This window comes from Oncorhynchus mykiss, chromosome 12, assembly GCF_057628025.1.
Source record: "Oncorhynchus mykiss isolate SJ-2025 chromosome 12, ASM5762802v1, whole genome shotgun sequence".
In the NCBI taxonomy this organism is placed as follows: Eukaryota; Metazoa; Chordata; class Actinopteri; order Salmoniformes; family Salmonidae; genus Oncorhynchus; species Oncorhynchus mykiss.
This window is the reverse complement of record NC_143033.1, coordinates 29,188,773-29,204,493: the sequence shown is the minus strand read 5'-3', so window position 1 is coordinate 29,204,493 and position 15,721 is coordinate 29,188,773. Positions and strand designations below refer to the sequence as shown.

Sequence of the window (15,721 nt, the reverse complement as noted above, 5' to 3'; positions counted from 1 at the left end):
CTGTAATCGAACCCACAAATGCTGATGCTCCAGATACTCAAGTAGTCTAAAGGCCAGTTGTCAGTTTTCAGCTGTGCTAACATAATTGCAGAAGGGTTTTCTAATGATCAATTAGCCTTTTAAAATTATAAACTTGGATTAGCTAACGGGCCTCTGTACGCCTATATAAAATAATCTGCCGTTTCCAGCTACAATAGTCATTTACAACATTAACAATGTCTACACTGTATTTCTGATCAATGTTATGTTATTTTAATGGACAAAAAAATAGTGTTTTTCTTTAGAAAACAATGACATTTCTAAGTGACCCCAAACTTTTGAATGGTAGTGTATATTCCAAGCAGACTCCTAATATGACTTGTGAATTAGTGCAGGCTGCTGTTCCATACAAAGTTGACCATTTTATTAACTGTGCTGCCAGACTTAAAGTAGTGACTTACTGCATCCTGAATGAGAACAGTGCTTTCACAATTATTCACTTTCAAAATTACTATCAATTGCATTTTGAGATATTATTTCAGGTGGGCATTAATGGGATATGTTTTTCAAACTCTACAACTACCTTGGTGGGCTGTGCAGTAACATCAAAGTGAATAAAACATGTAATTGCCCAATGGAGCTTTAGTTTCCACGATTATTTTAGGCAGTGATTAGTTCTCTATTTCTGGAACAAAATACTGTAATTTAGATAAAAATGCTGTTTCATCCTCTTCTTCTATAGCCACCCCCCCTACGTCTTGGTCATCCATCCATCCAAGTTACGTATAGTTTTAACACTATACATAATATAAGTTATACTTTTAATGAGGTTTCTGAAAAATGAAAGGGATTTGTTTAATTTACCTTTAACTCTTAATTTGGATTAAAACAATTTGCATGTGGAATCAGCTGTTTCTGGTAAACTTGTTATTGTCAACGTCTCAGCTAGTGCTATCCTATAGCCAAACCCATAATATATTCCCTCATTATAAGAGGTGCTGTATGCATATAAAATGTGACAAAATTCAAGATTACATGTTGATGTAGGTATTTATACATTAAATATATTTTACCAGATTTTGTTATTTCTACTTTAGCTTATTTCCAATGTGTGTTTTCAGACTGGATTCGTATATGAATATATAAAGACATTGGGGTCCGAAATGATTAACACCGTTGATAAAGATGAGCAATAATGACTGTATAAAATAAACAATTCAAATACTGAGCTACAGGTAACTGCCAAAATAATGGAAAGACTTGAGTAAATGACGGATACAAAGTATATTGAAAGCAGGTGCTTCCACACAGGTGTGGTTCCTGAATTATTTAAGCAATTAACATCCCATCATGCTTAGAGCCATGTATAAAAATGCTGGGCAGGCCATTATTTTGGCTGCCATGGCTATGCTTCCATAGGATGACAATGCCCTCTTCCAAAGCGCAGTGGTTTGACGAGCATGAAAACTATGTAAACCATATGCCATGGCCGTCTTCGTCACCAGATCTTAATCCAATTGAGCACTTATGGGAGATTCTGGAACAGCGCCTGAGACAGCATTTTCTACCATCATCAATTGAAGCTGTTCTTGCACGTGGTGCCCCAACACCCTATTAAGACACATGTTGTTGTTTCCTTTATTTTGGCAGATACCTGTAGTTTATACATCAGTAATAAACAGCTAGGAATCCAATGGTTGAATTTGTGTGATTGTTATTTTGGTTATATGACAGTATTTGGCAACCAGCTAAATGACAAATCACACAATTTCAATCATTGTTTTATAACTGTCTATTCATTTTTTATAAACGATTAACAAGTAACTAACAGTGTATAAACTAAGTATAAGCCACGTTTAAAATAATTTGGCCCACTACTAACGTAAAGAGAAAAGGAGGGATTGTAGGTCTTTAAACCCAATACCGATCCAATGGTCTAATAAATCAGATACACTAAACTCATCAGAATATCATATTTAATGACTAATTAGGCTAGATTACAATTACACTGTAAAAAGTTCCAAAAAGTAGAGTTCGATCAAGATAAGATTTATTAGCCTAATTATACATCATATTAGGCCCTTTTATCTCAAAATGATAGTGAAAACGGAATAATGATGCAATTATGTGCTTACAAACTTCTAAACAGAATTGGCAATTGAGATGAATCATCCGTGCAGGAACCCCTACTCAAGCTGCTGAGAAAAAGTCCAGGTTACAAGAGAAACTAAGGACATATATAAATATCAAAGGATGCAGCTGGGATGTATGTCAATCACAGATTGTTATCACTAAAAGGTAAGTCTGCTGTCTCTGGAGCTCACTCTCTGAACTAGTGTTGAGCTTACAGGTGTCCCATAGCTGGACCACCTGTGGTATACTCCTTTATCGCTATAAGGCTTAGATACTAAGAAGTCTGTGTTAGTGTGATAGGACAATGATACTAGGTTAGAAAGCAAGGATTTTTGGAGCAAATTCTACAGTTTTCCATAGTAGGTAATAGATTGTCAAGGATCTACAATTTGTACTGTCTTTGTGTTGTTGTTGTAAAGTAATACATATTGAGGGCTTTATTCAATTTGTATTGCTGAAGCGTTACAGATTGCGCTATAGAAATGTAAAGGTAATTTCCTATTGAGCCGAAATATGTAGCGTTTACCATCTGTGTCTCCATTAGAGCCAGAACATTGCCTTTCAATTTCAATCACGCTATAAAGCTGAACGTCTGCAATACAGATTGAATAGAGCCATTACAGAGAGTTCCACAAGTAGCCAACATGTAATGAATATTGATTAAAATAAATGTTGACATGATTGTGCAGTTCAGCATATATTCATCCTCTCCCTGTCTCTTCCAGATGGCTGTTTGGTGGTGTGTTCTGTTTCCCCTGTTCTTCCTCACCCTGAGCTGTGTGTACCCATGTGGTGCTTCCACTCCAGGCCTACTCCAGGCCTACTCATACTCCCTCAAATCTACCAGGTGCACCCATGCCCGGGTTCAGCAGCTGCTCATGAGATATGTGAGTTAACTCCTCTGTTATTCCTCTGTTACTGGTGGCTAGTCTGCTAGCACCTGTACGCCCAGAGACAACAGCTATCCTCACCTACTACAGGCTGTTATCATAATGTACCCTCATTTGTCTTGTCAGAAAGAGGAGCTGTTGGATGACAAGCAGTTTGAGGACAGAGATCTGGAGTTACAGACCATACCATCACTCTCTACAGACTTCTACCACTGGCTTCAGATGAAGGTTTGTGTTTGTTGTGTGACCCGTTTATGAATCACTGTTAACCTGTGGTGGTTTAATGCTTTAAAAAGGTACGATGGAGCAGGAGGGACATTGTGTATAATGTTACGATCTGTACAGGACTGGGAGCGTCTGAGTGCTGCCTCTCAAGCCCTGCACACCTTCTGGGCTCACCTGGATATGAAGAGAAAGGAGATGGAGGTGGATAAGGTGGAACAGAGAGCAGCCCACTGGATGGGGACAAGGGGGAAGGCTAAAACCACCATACCCCAGGGTATACACCGCATTCAGACAGACCTGCGGGATCTCATGACAAAAGTCAACTTTCAGGTACAATGCCCACCATATAAATGAATGAACGAACACATGCACAGATACACATTTGAGGTGTTCACACATTGTGTGTATACTTATGGTCTTTCCACACTAAATTAGGTGTTCACATAGCTACCCATCACTCAGCAGCTACCGTATATCCAACGTGAGGAGAATATTGTTACGAGCTCAGTCTGATAAACCTCTCTGTGGTCTTTACAGTTGAGGTGTGTGAACAGTTCCCGTGTGAGCCCCACCTCTCCCCCAGCCCTGACCCATCCAGTGAGCCCTTCCCCCAGCCACCAGGCCCCATCAAAGTCCCTGTGGACCAGCCGCCTTGAGGGCTACATCATCCTCAGGGACCTGGAGCGCTACCTCACCAAGCTGGCCAGAGACTTCATCCTCCTGAAGACCAAACACAGTGGTCCTCCAAGCGCCCAGCCCAATGGCAGATAAACACGGTGTGCATGGATTCATATTCATAATGCGTAATAGTACTGCACTAGCCTGGAAAAGTTGTGGTCAGAGTGGCTTTTAACTTATTTTGTGGACGAGGGATATTTTTGGATGTGAGAATTTACGTATTGTTATGAATCATAACACAACAGTATTTTATGTTGTCAATGCACACAGTTTATTTCAGCAGTAACAAGTTAATACAGCTAATACCAATAATAATGATATTCATATTATTCATATTTATAAATAATTCAGTATTGCTTTTGACAGAAAGACTTCAATGGAGATTTCTGGTATTTATCCTAAGATCATGATTTCTCATTGTGTGAGAGATGCTCTGTTCACTTTGTTTCGACAGAAATCAGGTTTACATGTAGTATTACTGTAAGTTGTACAGCCTTACTCTCCTCTGGGTTTCTCCCTGAGTTTCCATCTTTTCTGTCTCTCACTCTCTCTGACTAACAGCCGAGAACCGGAAGAGTGCAGAGAAACCCAACATCCCCTTTTTCCACAGCCCTCACTGACTTCAATGCCTATTTGCCTATTTATTTACTTATTTATTACTTATTTATTTGAAAATGCTGTTTATTGTTGTTACTATGGAAATATAAATATTGTTTTGTATTTGTATTACATACAAGAGCTAATATATTGTAAACAGGACTACAAAATAAAGATGAAGCATAAGATTTAAAATGTGTGGTTTCATTTAATACGACTATTGCTAATAAACATCAAAGTATTATGAATGCCGGCAAAACCTCTGATTCCATTATATATGAAATGTCGTCAATAACTAAATCAATAACTATATAAATGCAGATTAATAAGTGCAATTGTGTTAAAAGAGAAAATAATCATTATATTTTTTGCAGTGAGTGTATGGCTATGGTCTCACATTTAAAGAAGAAAAACAACTTCTGTGTGGCTATAATCTGATTGGCTATGGCAGGAAATCATCCTATGGAATGATTGGTTCGCTGTGGATTACAGCGAGGCGGTTATCACTTCCCATCATCATCATGGGTTGAGTTTAGGAGCCGTCTGCAAAACAAGTCAATTCACAAATGGCGTCATTGTTATTACCTAATGTGGATTATTGGTCAAAACTTCCAATGAAAATATAAAGATGAAAGAGGTGGCTATCTTTAAACTACTGCTTTCCATTTTACAATCCCCAGTCCTCCTCATGCTCCATCTACAAGTCCTCTCTTCTCCTCTATCCCCCTTTCTCATCCTCCCTTCCTCAGCCATGCTGTCCTCATAATAATGTGTCTCTTCCGTCCCCTTACTCACCACTAGCAGGTGTCCTTTCTTGCATTTGGCCACCTTCAGCTCTGGTCCACTGGTGAAGTCAATGACTCCCTCTTTCCCCCGAGCCACTGCAAACGTAATACTGCACACAGGAACAGACAGGAGGAGAGGACCAGAGGAAAGGAGGGAAGGGGTAGGGGGTGAGAGGGGATAAAAGAGAAAACTATCATGATCACTAAGAGTGGATAACAGTTGGAATGGGTTGACAAATGTCAGCAGGCTCTCAAAGATACTCTGAAGAAGATATCCAGTGTCCAGATGATCAGAGGAGCCAAACTCACCTGTCCTGGCTCATGTTGACCTTGATCTTCTTGTCCGCCATAGTGGCCAGCTTGGTCACCACCTCGATCAAATGATCACACTGGAGCACCACATCACTCTACAAGGCAGACAAGGGGTCAGAGGTTAGGTACTGTACTTTATGGCATCATGGCAGTAAGTCGCCATGACAACTGCTAGATAGAATAACCAGGATGAGATCATCCTGTTACCTTTTGCTTGTTGTCCTCACTGGGCACGTGGAGAACCATGAACCCATCACTGAGAGAACTCACAGAGATGCCTGGAAAGAGAAGAACAGTGTTATACGTGTTAGAACCGTGTTATACACTGGACACATACACTACAACTACCTCGTAACCAAGGTTACACCCCCCCCCCCCCCCCCCCCCCCCCCCCCTGACCGACCACCCCTAGCCCCTCAATCCCATATGGCCCCCAGGAGAGACTCACTCCTCAGGGTTGCATAGTCGATCCTCTGCTTCAGCTTGGCTTCGGCCACCAGCATGGCGAAGGAGGAGGTGAGGAGCAGCTGGCGAGGCCGTGCCTTGTAACCCCTCCTATCATACTTAGTCACAGCAATTCCATACTGACACAGACAGATAGAAAAAGAGGGGGATTGAGAGAGAAAGAGAGAGAATGACAGAGAGAGAGGGAGAGACACAGAAAGAGGGAGGGGTTGTCATAAAAACCCAAAGTTCTAAGTCTAACTGTATCAATTAGATTCAAAGCAATGCATGACAATGTAAAGATAATGTACACAGCAAACAGACAATTAGCAGGATTAAACTACTCAGCCAACAACAGCAGAGTGACAGAGGTGAGACAGGGGTCGCAAACACTACAGGGGGATAGTATTACAATATCATATTACTCACCTTCACTTTGTCATTGCCCAGAGTCTGTATCACTTTGAGGTTGAACTCTTCACTGTCTGTATACAGGACAGAACATCTGTCAGTGGTGTGGTTGTCAATTACGTAGTCTGTGAAGTTTGGAAGTGTGTGCACACTGTGTTAGTGAGTGGACCCTACTTAGTCTGGAGGCCACAAACAGCTTAGGGACACTCTGGGGATAGCTGTCCTTCTGGTCCTTGAATATCTGACTGGCTACCACCTTCTGCTCCATCTATAGAAAGAGGACAGAAGAGATGCCTGTAGAGTGAGGTTGGAGAGAGAGACAGAGGGAGAAAGAATGGAGAAATGTGGACAGAGACAGAGAGACACAGAGACAGAGAGACACAGAGACAGAGAGACACAGAGACAGACAGACACAGAGAGAGAGAGAGAGATACACAGACAGAGAGACACACATACAGAGAGACACACAGAGCGAGAGAGACAGAGAGAGTGTGTGAGATTTAAAAAACGAATAGAAAGAGGACAGAAATATCCTTTCTTTTTTTTCTCTTTTTTTTGTGCCTTTTTTGTGCCTCCCGTTCACGCCCAGGCTCTGTCGCAGCCGACCGCGACCGGGAGGTCCATGGGGCGACGCACAATTGCCATAGCGTCATCCGGGTTAGGGGGGGTTTGGCAGGCAGGGATATCCTTGTCTCATCGCGCACCAGCGACTCCTGTGGCGGGCTGGGCGCAGTGCATGCTAACCAAGGTTGCCAGGTGCACAGTGTTTCCCCCGACACATTGGTGCGGCTGGCTTCCGGGTTGGATGCGCGCTGTGTTAAGAAGCAGTTGGCTTGGTTGGGAGGACGCATGGCTTTCGACCTTCGTCTCTCCCGAGCCCATACGAGAGTTGTAGCGATGAGACAAGATTGTTAGTAATTACTATTGGATACCACGAAATTGGGGAGAAAAGGGGGTAAAATTCAAATAAAAAATAGAAATATCCTTTCTATGTGTTCCCGTCAGGTGAGTGACAGTAACAGACAGAGTAGCCTACCTGTTTCTTCCACTCTGGCTGGATCCTCCTGCAGTAGGCCCGCATCATGTTCCGCATACACAGCCTGCACAGGTGCTCTGACGCCTACACAGACATCGGGACAGATACAAATAAAACATTGACACATTGAATGTACAACACAGATGCATTTCACCATCACCTCTTGGCTTACGCTTAATGTCTCTCAGTGAGTTTTATGTGGAGTGTTGTTAGGCTGGTTGCAGTACCTCAGTGAGGCAAGGTGGGGGGATGGGCCAGCTTTTGTCCAGGACACTCTTAGGTGGGTTCCTAAACAGCATCATCAGGAAGGAGAAACGCTGATGGTCCAGGAAGTACTCATTTTCTGGACAATGCTCATAGTGGCGGTAGATGAAGCCTTTGATGAACTTGCGTATGATGTCCACAGCGTGTCTGCGACGCCTGGCCTTCTGACGGGATATCATCCCTCTCCACGCAGATTGGATCACTATAACTAATAGATGGATGGATGACACAATCAGTCATGTCACAGACACACCACAACAAGCTACAACTGTGCAGAGCTCAAAAGAACAAACAACAAAGTAATATCCTTTGCATTACTTCAGTCATAGATTCAGCAGATATCAAGAAAGTGGCTACAGAGTAACTGCTTCAGGAAGCAGTAATTGAGAAGCAGAGAAATAGTGTGAGCTCTTTGATCCAGGGCCCTCACCTGCCTGTCTGATGCGGAGGTACTTGGCCCTCTCTCTGTAACCCCTCCATGAGGTCTGTAGGGTGAGAACTAGAGCAGAGAACAGGATCAGAGGAGACCAAATGGACCACAGAACGGAAACGTTTAATTGGATCCTACACTGAACCAAAATATAAATGCAACATGTAAAGTGTTGGTCCCATGTTTCATTCAAATAAAATTGTGCACACATTTGTTAGTGTTAGTGAGTATTTCTCCTTTGCCAAGATAATCCATTCCACCTGACAGGTGTGGCATATCAAGAAGCTGATTAAACAGTGTGATCATTACACAGGTGCATCTTGTGCTTCGGACAAGAAAAGGCCACTTTAAAATGTGCAGTTTTCTCACACAACACAATGCCACACGTTTGGAGGGAGCACGCAATTGGCATGTTGACTGCAGGAATGTCAAACAGAGCTGTTGCCAGAGAATGTAATGTTAATTTCTCTACCATAAACTGCCTCCAATCGGCCTCACATCCGCTGACCACCTGAAACCACGACAGCCCAGAACATTCACATCCGGCTTCTTCACCTGCGGAATTGTCTGAGGGGGTTCTGAGCTATTTCTGTCTGTAATAAAGCCATTTTGTGGGGATAAACTCTTTCTGATTGGCTGGGCCTGGCTCCCTATGTGGGTGGGTGCCATGGCTGCACCACTGCCCAGTCATGTGACATCCATAGATTAGGACCTAATTCATTCATTTCAATTGACTAATTTCCTTATATGAACAGTAACTCAGTAAAATCTTTGAAATTGTTGCAAGTTGTGTTTATATTTTTGTTCAGTATAATTACATTAGCTTACTGTATTATCCATCCTCATGCTGCTGGTTAGTTGACCAAGTCGACAGTTCCCTGTTTTCCACTGCTACTGCTACTCTGCGGTTTATCTGTGTTATTCTCCTAGCTAATTACATGAATTCCTCCAAAATGGCCTTGTCATCATCTTCCCTGCTGTATAGTCTCACCGAGGGCAGGCCTCCTGGCTTCCAGGGAATCTTCAGTGCTGAACAGAGTCTTAGGGAAGCGGATGAAGATCTTGGTCCTGCAAAGAGATAGGGAATTATACATCAACAACATAGTGTCTCATGTTTCTCCTCACAGCATGACTAAGGGAAATGTATGTCCCCTTTACTTCCCTCCCTCCCCTCTCTCTCTCTGTGTACCTACTTGCCCAGTTTGTATTCCTCTGGTTTGTAGCCCAGGTGTTGGACCAGAGTGGCTACTCCATCAGCCAGTCTGCCCTGCCAGTTAGGCCACGTCCCGGGACACAGAGACTTGTACCTGTGGTTACAGAATGTATATAGTTAATATAGAAACTGTGGTTACAGAAATGTATATAATTAATATAGAAACTGTGGTTACAGAAATGTATATAATTAATATAGAAACTGTGGTTACAGAAATGTATATAGTTAATATAGAAACTGTGGTTACAGAAATGTATATAATTAATATAGAAACTGTGGTTACAGAAATGTATATAATTAATATAGAAACTGTGGTTACAGAAATGTATATAATTAATATAGAAACTGTGGTTACAGAAATGTATATAATTAATATAGAAACTGTGGTTACAGAAATGTATATAATTAATATAGAAATTGTGGTTACAGAAATGTATATAATTAATATAGAAACTGTGGTTACAGAAATGTATATAGTTAATACAGAAACTGTGGGTATAGAAACATGTAAACATAGTGGCATAATATAGACACACACACGCACACACAGACCTCTGTAGGAAGGTTTCGTAGTGTCGGCGGTAGGCAAACCCAGCTCTCCTGACCCTCAGGTTCTCCATCAGACCCAGATACTTGACCTGGTGTCTGACTAGAGCCTCATCAAACCTCCCTGGGGAGAGTGAGAATATTTAATTGACTGATTGATTGATTGGACTGATTGACTTCACAGGGTGTATGATTACCTGACTGCTTGGCATCGTTGGGTTTGATACAGCGTACATAGGATGGCTCCTTGGACATCAGTATCTCTATCAGTTTGGCCAGGCTGTTCTTAAACTGAGTGGCAGTCTACAGAGGGAAGCAGAGAGGTGACATATCAGACTGTGTGTGTGTGTGTGTGTGTGTGTGTGTGTGTGTGTGTGTGTGTGTGTGTGTGTGTGTGTGTGTGTGTGTGTGTGTGTGTATATCTCACCGTTTCTGGGCGTTTTTGGTCAGTCACTTCCTCTCTGTGGAAGCACTGACTCAGAACCTGGCTATTTGACTGGCATATGACCTGGACAGAGAAAGCACACCACAGAACCATGTAAACACAACACACCAAAACATCCGCTACACTCTATACCTACTGTAGTGCACACACATAAACCATGTGTGGGAATTCCGAGCGAGATTATGGGAAACCTGTAGTAATTGTGAGGTGAGTGTGAGTGTGTGGTCTGTGTGTTCTCATTTCTCTATTGTTGCTCCAGCCTCGCCTCTTTCAGGTTTCTGTAGAGAAGGTCCTTGTTCTTGTCCAGAAACCCTTTGATGCAGATGAACACAAAATATTACAAACAGTATATGTGAGGATGAAATCAGTTAATTATTTTCTGCAATTACACTATTACCAGATTGATTAGCTAGCTCACCATTGACACTGTAGTTGACCTCTCCTGCGTAATGAATCAGTTTGAACTCCTCTCTGCTCACTGCCTTGCGAGTCTTCCCATTCGACAACTTGTGACTGCCATGCATACAGACACAAATCATATCTTAGATAGAGAACCACAAATATACACACAAAAACATATTTGGAACATGGTGCAAATACACAAACAAACTGTGAAGGCACCCATGTGTTTTGTGTGTGTGTGTGTGTGTGTGTGTGTAAAAGAGACTCACGTGACAAAATGGGCATGGCCTCCCAAAGTGTCCTCAAGCTTCTCGAGGAAGGAGATATCGCTGGGCTCCCCTGGTCTCAAACACTCCTCATCCTAAAACACATTTATACCTTAACATTCAACTAGAGACAGGGAGAGGACAGAAGGAGAGCGATATTAGAGAGAGGTGAAAGGTTAAAGTGAGTCAGAAACACTACTAAACTCACCAGGATGGAGATCAAGCCTTTGTGCTTTCCCTCTACCAGGTCACAGATTATCTTGTTGTCGAAGTACTTCACCGGTTCCCACTGAAATATACAGTATCATTACCGAACTACACCTTTATCACTACATGACAATTTGTTTTTCTTAGTATACCTCAATTCTTGTTTTGTCTATTTGAATGAAAACACCCCTCTCTTTCTCTGAGTACCCCTCGACCCTCCCTGACTCACAGTGATGCCCTCTGCCTCGTACTCCTCCTGCTCAGACTTGAGGGTGAGCTCAATGAACAGCTGATGCAGCTTCTCATTGCAATAGTTGATGCAGAACTGCTCAAAACTACAGGGAGATGGTTAGGGTAAAGAATATGGCACAAAACAACTGTGCTACAATGTTTTTTTATTTATTTATTAACCTTTATTTAACCAGGGGAACCCATTGATAACAGGGTCTCATTTCCAATGGTGCTCTGAGAACAACAGTGTGAGCAACAAATTTAAGCACGATCACCACAAAATTAGTTACAGCGCTTCAAATAAATTATATTACATTCAAAAGGGCAGTAGAAACAAATATACAGAGCCTTCAGAAAGTATTCAGACCCCTTGACTTTTTCCAAATGTTGTTACGTTACAGCCTTATTCAAAAATGTATTACATAGTTTTTCCCCTCATTTATCTACACACAATACCTCATAATGATGAAGCAAAAACTGTTTTTTAGAACATTTTAGAAAATATCTGAAATATGACATTTACACAAGTATTCAACCCTTTACTCAGTACTTTGTTGAAGCACATTTGGCAGTGATTACAGCCTCGAGTCTTCTTGGGTATGTCACTACAAAGTTTGGCACACCTGTATTTGGGGAGTTTCTCCCATTATTCTCTACAGATCCTCTCAAGCTCTGTCAGGTTGGATGAGGAGAGTTGCTCCACAGCTATTTTCAGGTATCTCCAGAGATGTTAGACTGGGTTCAAGTTCGGGCTCTAGCTGGGTCACTCAAGGACATTCAGAGACTTGTCCCGAAGCCACTCCTGTGTTGTCTTGGCTAAGTGCTTAGGGTCGTTGTCCTGTTGGAAGGTGAACCTTCACCCCAGTCTGAGGTCCTGAGCACTCTGGAGCAGGCTTTCATCAAGGATCTCTCTGTACTTTGCTCAGTTCATCTTTGCCTCGATCCTGACTAGTCTCCCAGTCCCTGCCATTGAAAAACATCCACACAGCATGATGCTACCAGCACCATGCTTCACTGTAGGGATGGCGCCAGGTTTCCTCCAGATGTGAAGCTTGGCATTCAGGCCAAAGAGTTCAATCTTGGTTTCATCAGACCAGAGAATATTGTTTTCTCATGGTCTGAGAGTTCTTTAGGTGCCTTTTGGCAAACTCTAAGTGGGCTGTCGTGCCAATTTACTGAGGAGTGGCTAATGTCTGGCACTCTACCATAAAGGCCTGATTGATGGAGTGCTGCCGAGATGGTTGTCCTTCTGGAAGGTTCTCCCATCTCCACAGAGGAACTCTGGAGCTCTATCAGAGTGACCATCCGATTCTTGGTCACCTCCCTGACCAAGGCCCTCCTCCCCCGATTTCTCAGTTTGGCCGAGTGACCAGCTATAGCAAGATTCTTGGTGGTTCTAAACTTCTCCCATTTAAGAATGATGAAAGCCACTGTGTTCTTGGGGACCTTCAATTCTGCAGAAATGTTTTGGTACCCTTCCCCAGATCTGTGCCTCGACACAAAACTGTTTCGGAGCTCTACGGACAATTCCTTCGACCCCATGGCTTGGTTTTTGCTCTGACATGCACTGTGAACTGTGAACTTACAGGTGTGTGCCTTTCCAAATCATGTCCAATCAATTGAATTTACCACAGGTGGACTCCAATCAAGTTGTAGAAACATCTCAAGGATGATCAATGGAAACAGGATGTACCTGAGCTCAATTTCGAGTCTCATAGCAAAGGGTCTGAATATTTATGTAAATAAGATATTTCTGTTTCTTATTTTTAATAAATTTGCAAAAATGTCTAAAAACCATGTTTTCACTTTGGGTACTATGTGTAGATGGATGAGGTAAATATGTTTAATACTGTCTGTAACTCAACAAAATGTGGAATAAATCGAGGGGTATGAATATTTTCCGAAAGCACTGTATATGGGGCGGCAGAGTAGCCTAGTGGTTAGAGCGTTGGACTAGTAACCGGAAGGTTGCAAGGAAGGTTGCAAGTTCAAATCCCCGAGCTGACAAGGTACAAATCTGTCGTTCTGCCCCACAGGCAGTTAACCCACTGTTCCTAGGCCGTCATTGAAAATAAGAATTTGTTCTTAACTGACTTGCCTGGTTAAATAAAGATAAAAAAAATATCAACATGTCCAGGTGAACAGGCTACACTGATAACTCGACCTTGGCTCCCAAGTTTCTAAAACATACAAAACCATCTATAGATCCCCAGCCTGCAGATGTGAGCTAAACAGCACACTTGCACTTGAGATGTGTTAGGTAGGTTATGGATGAGAAAGTGAACTGGTAAATCCAAAACAGTTGTAATGCGCAAGGGTTATTAAATAGGAACAATATATATTTACTGACGCATTTGCCGATGTTCAATTCAATGGCACAAAACGTATAAACAAAATCATTCACTGTGAAAGTTGACGCAGCACTTCGTTTAAAGCATCAATTTATCAAATCAATTATTGTTTTGTTGCTCAAACCGCAGGCAACACCTGTCAAACTCATTTTCAGAAGACAGGGATGTCGATTCGCACAGGAATACTATTATCAGAGGACCTTGGAGTTAGTCGAAACACGGCTGGAATTATTACTCTTCTGCGATGTAAAAATGTCTGACATAGCAGATTCAGACAGGACTTAAATTACAGACGTGGTGATACGTTCTAGTGATAAAACACAAGGCTGAGTGGTAGACTTTAAACAGGTTTTAAAACAGAATCTGCGCGTGCATGTAGATTGAGTTGCCATAGTCAATTACTGGGAGGAGTGTTGCACAATCTTCCTCCTATTTTCAAAAGTGAGACAGGATTTATTTCTATACAGGAAACCGAATCTTTACTCATTTTTTAGTCAGTTTATCAATGTGTGTTTTAAAGGACAGTTCACCGTCAATCCAAATACCTAACGTAAACTCACTTTTGTACATCGCCTTGGTCCGTACAATTGACCTTATTTTAGCGCCCCAAAAACGTAATACTTCCAGATCAACTGTAATGTCAATACCATTGTAAAGCACAATTTCTCCCCTTTCCAACAAAATTAATGAAATGACCTAAACGCTGCCCGTTTCTGCATAATTCAAGAAGGCAATGAGCTCCTTCAGGTCTTTTTAAAAATGGCGGGTGGGGAAGCGAAACTAATGCGTGATAGAGAGGAGAGGAGATGTGTGGGAAAACTGCTTTTTTTTCACTCGATCTGTCCATCTTATCGCCTCTAAAATGTAAATAAAACACTATAAAGAGTTTATATAATGTGTCATTACTGTCACGTAATAAGAACGTGTGTTGAGTTCCACATCTTTATTTGCAGTGAAACTTCAAAAAAATAAAAAAAAATAAACAAGCAACAAAACGTAACCTCAGTGGTGCTACCAGCACAGACACAAATAATATCCCACAACCCAGGTGGGAACAATGGAGAACTTAAGTATGATCCCCAATCAGAGACAACGATAATCAGCTGACTCTAGTTGGGAACCATACCAAGTACACCAACATAGAAATAGGAAAAGTAGAACACCCCCCTAGTCACGCCCTGACCTACAACACCATAGAGAACCAAGGGCTCTCTATGGTCAGGGCGTGACAATTACATACCTATTTGAAGGTTTGTGTCAAATTTGAATCAGGTTTTTAGGGCGGTGCTAAAGAGATCTTCAGAAGTAAACAGCGGCTTTGAAAGTCATGATCGCTTACAGTGATGACGCATCCCCCCCTTACCCCCGTCACTGTCCATTTCTTGTTTTTAAACGATGAGAGTTGTGCTACACCTGGTGGAGAGAGATTGTAAGACAGAAATAGTTGCTTTACGCGTGCTGTACGTTACGGCATGACATGTCACGATGTAACGGAAGGTCCGTTTTTTCAACTTTTCTCCAATACTATAGAGCCATTACCATGTCGATCTTGAATAGAAACCTAGTTCACACCCCCGATTTTGAAGTCAACACAGTCGCTACAGTCCCATTAGTTTTCTTTGTATCCTCGTTTGAATGTCGCGGTTGCGCACATTTGTACAGAATGGGGTGAGTTTACGTTAGATACTTATAATGGGGGACAAGCTCAATTTGGGCGCCTCTCAAGGTACAGATACGCAGGTCTTTAGGATACATTTTACGAGACCTGGAGAAAAACATAAACCTGGTTTTATCGACATTTATAACTCATTTAAAATCGGTGCGTGATTCTTGAATTGAGTCAGAGCCAAACAATTACATAATGTACAGCACATTG

The 15,721-nt window shown here is 42.0% G+C and overlaps 2 protein-coding genes across 15 annotated transcripts in view; one reads left to right on the top strand and one right to left on the bottom strand.

Annotated features, from left to right (window-relative positions):
* The first annotated feature begins 2,738 nt into the window (after window positions 1-2,738).
* LOC110537349 (uncharacterized) lies at window positions 2,739-4,188 on the top strand. Its single transcript, XM_021623308.3, has 4 exons — window positions 2,739-2,999; window positions 3,129-3,230; window positions 3,348-3,557; window positions 3,765-4,188. The coding sequence occupies exons 1-4, from the start codon at window positions 2,790-2,792 to the stop codon at window positions 3,996-3,998; spliced, it is 756 nt and encodes a 251-aa protein (XP_021478983.2). The 5' UTR covers window positions 2,739-2,789; the 3' UTR covers window positions 3,999-4,188.
* LOC110537347 (unconventional myosin-Ic) overlaps window positions 4,153-15,721 on the bottom strand; it is a 35,046-nt gene continuing 23,477 nt past the window's right edge. For 10 of the 14 annotated variants that reach the window (XM_021623305.3, XM_021623306.3, XM_090192166.1 and 7 more), the window contains 20 exons: window positions 11,493-11,598; window positions 11,265-11,345; window positions 11,060-11,151; window positions 10,807-10,901; window positions 10,654-10,700; window positions 10,371-10,451; window positions 10,141-10,246; window positions 9,950-10,067; window positions 9,378-9,491; window positions 9,176-9,252; window positions 8,185-8,253; window positions 7,718-7,962; window positions 7,491-7,574; window positions 6,629-6,722; window positions 6,473-6,528; window positions 6,048-6,183; window positions 5,807-5,877; window positions 5,597-5,694; window positions 5,298-5,397; window positions 4,153-5,045 (listed from right to left, as the gene is read on the bottom strand). In XM_021623305.3, coding sequence (XP_021478980.1) covers window positions 5,022-5,045; window positions 5,298-5,397; window positions 5,597-5,694; window positions 5,807-5,877; window positions 6,048-6,183; window positions 6,473-6,528; window positions 6,629-6,722; window positions 7,491-7,574; window positions 7,718-7,962; window positions 8,185-8,253; window positions 9,176-9,252; window positions 9,378-9,491; window positions 9,950-10,067; window positions 10,141-10,246; window positions 10,371-10,451; window positions 10,654-10,700; window positions 10,807-10,901; window positions 11,060-11,151; window positions 11,265-11,345; window positions 11,493-11,598 — 1,894 coding nt within the window. In that variant the 3' untranslated portion in view covers window positions 4,153-5,021. Of the gene's footprint in view, window positions 5,046-5,297; window positions 5,398-5,596; window positions 5,695-5,806; window positions 5,878-6,047; window positions 6,184-6,472; window positions 6,529-6,628; window positions 6,749-7,490; window positions 7,575-7,717; window positions 7,963-8,184; window positions 8,254-9,175; window positions 9,253-9,377; window positions 9,492-9,949; window positions 10,068-10,140; window positions 10,247-10,370; window positions 10,452-10,653; window positions 10,701-10,806; window positions 10,902-11,059; window positions 11,152-11,264; window positions 11,346-11,492; window positions 11,599-15,721 lie in introns of all 14 variants that reach the window. The other 4 variants (XR_016484987.1, XR_016484988.1, XR_002475610.3 and 1 more) reach the window with 1 other exon arrangement.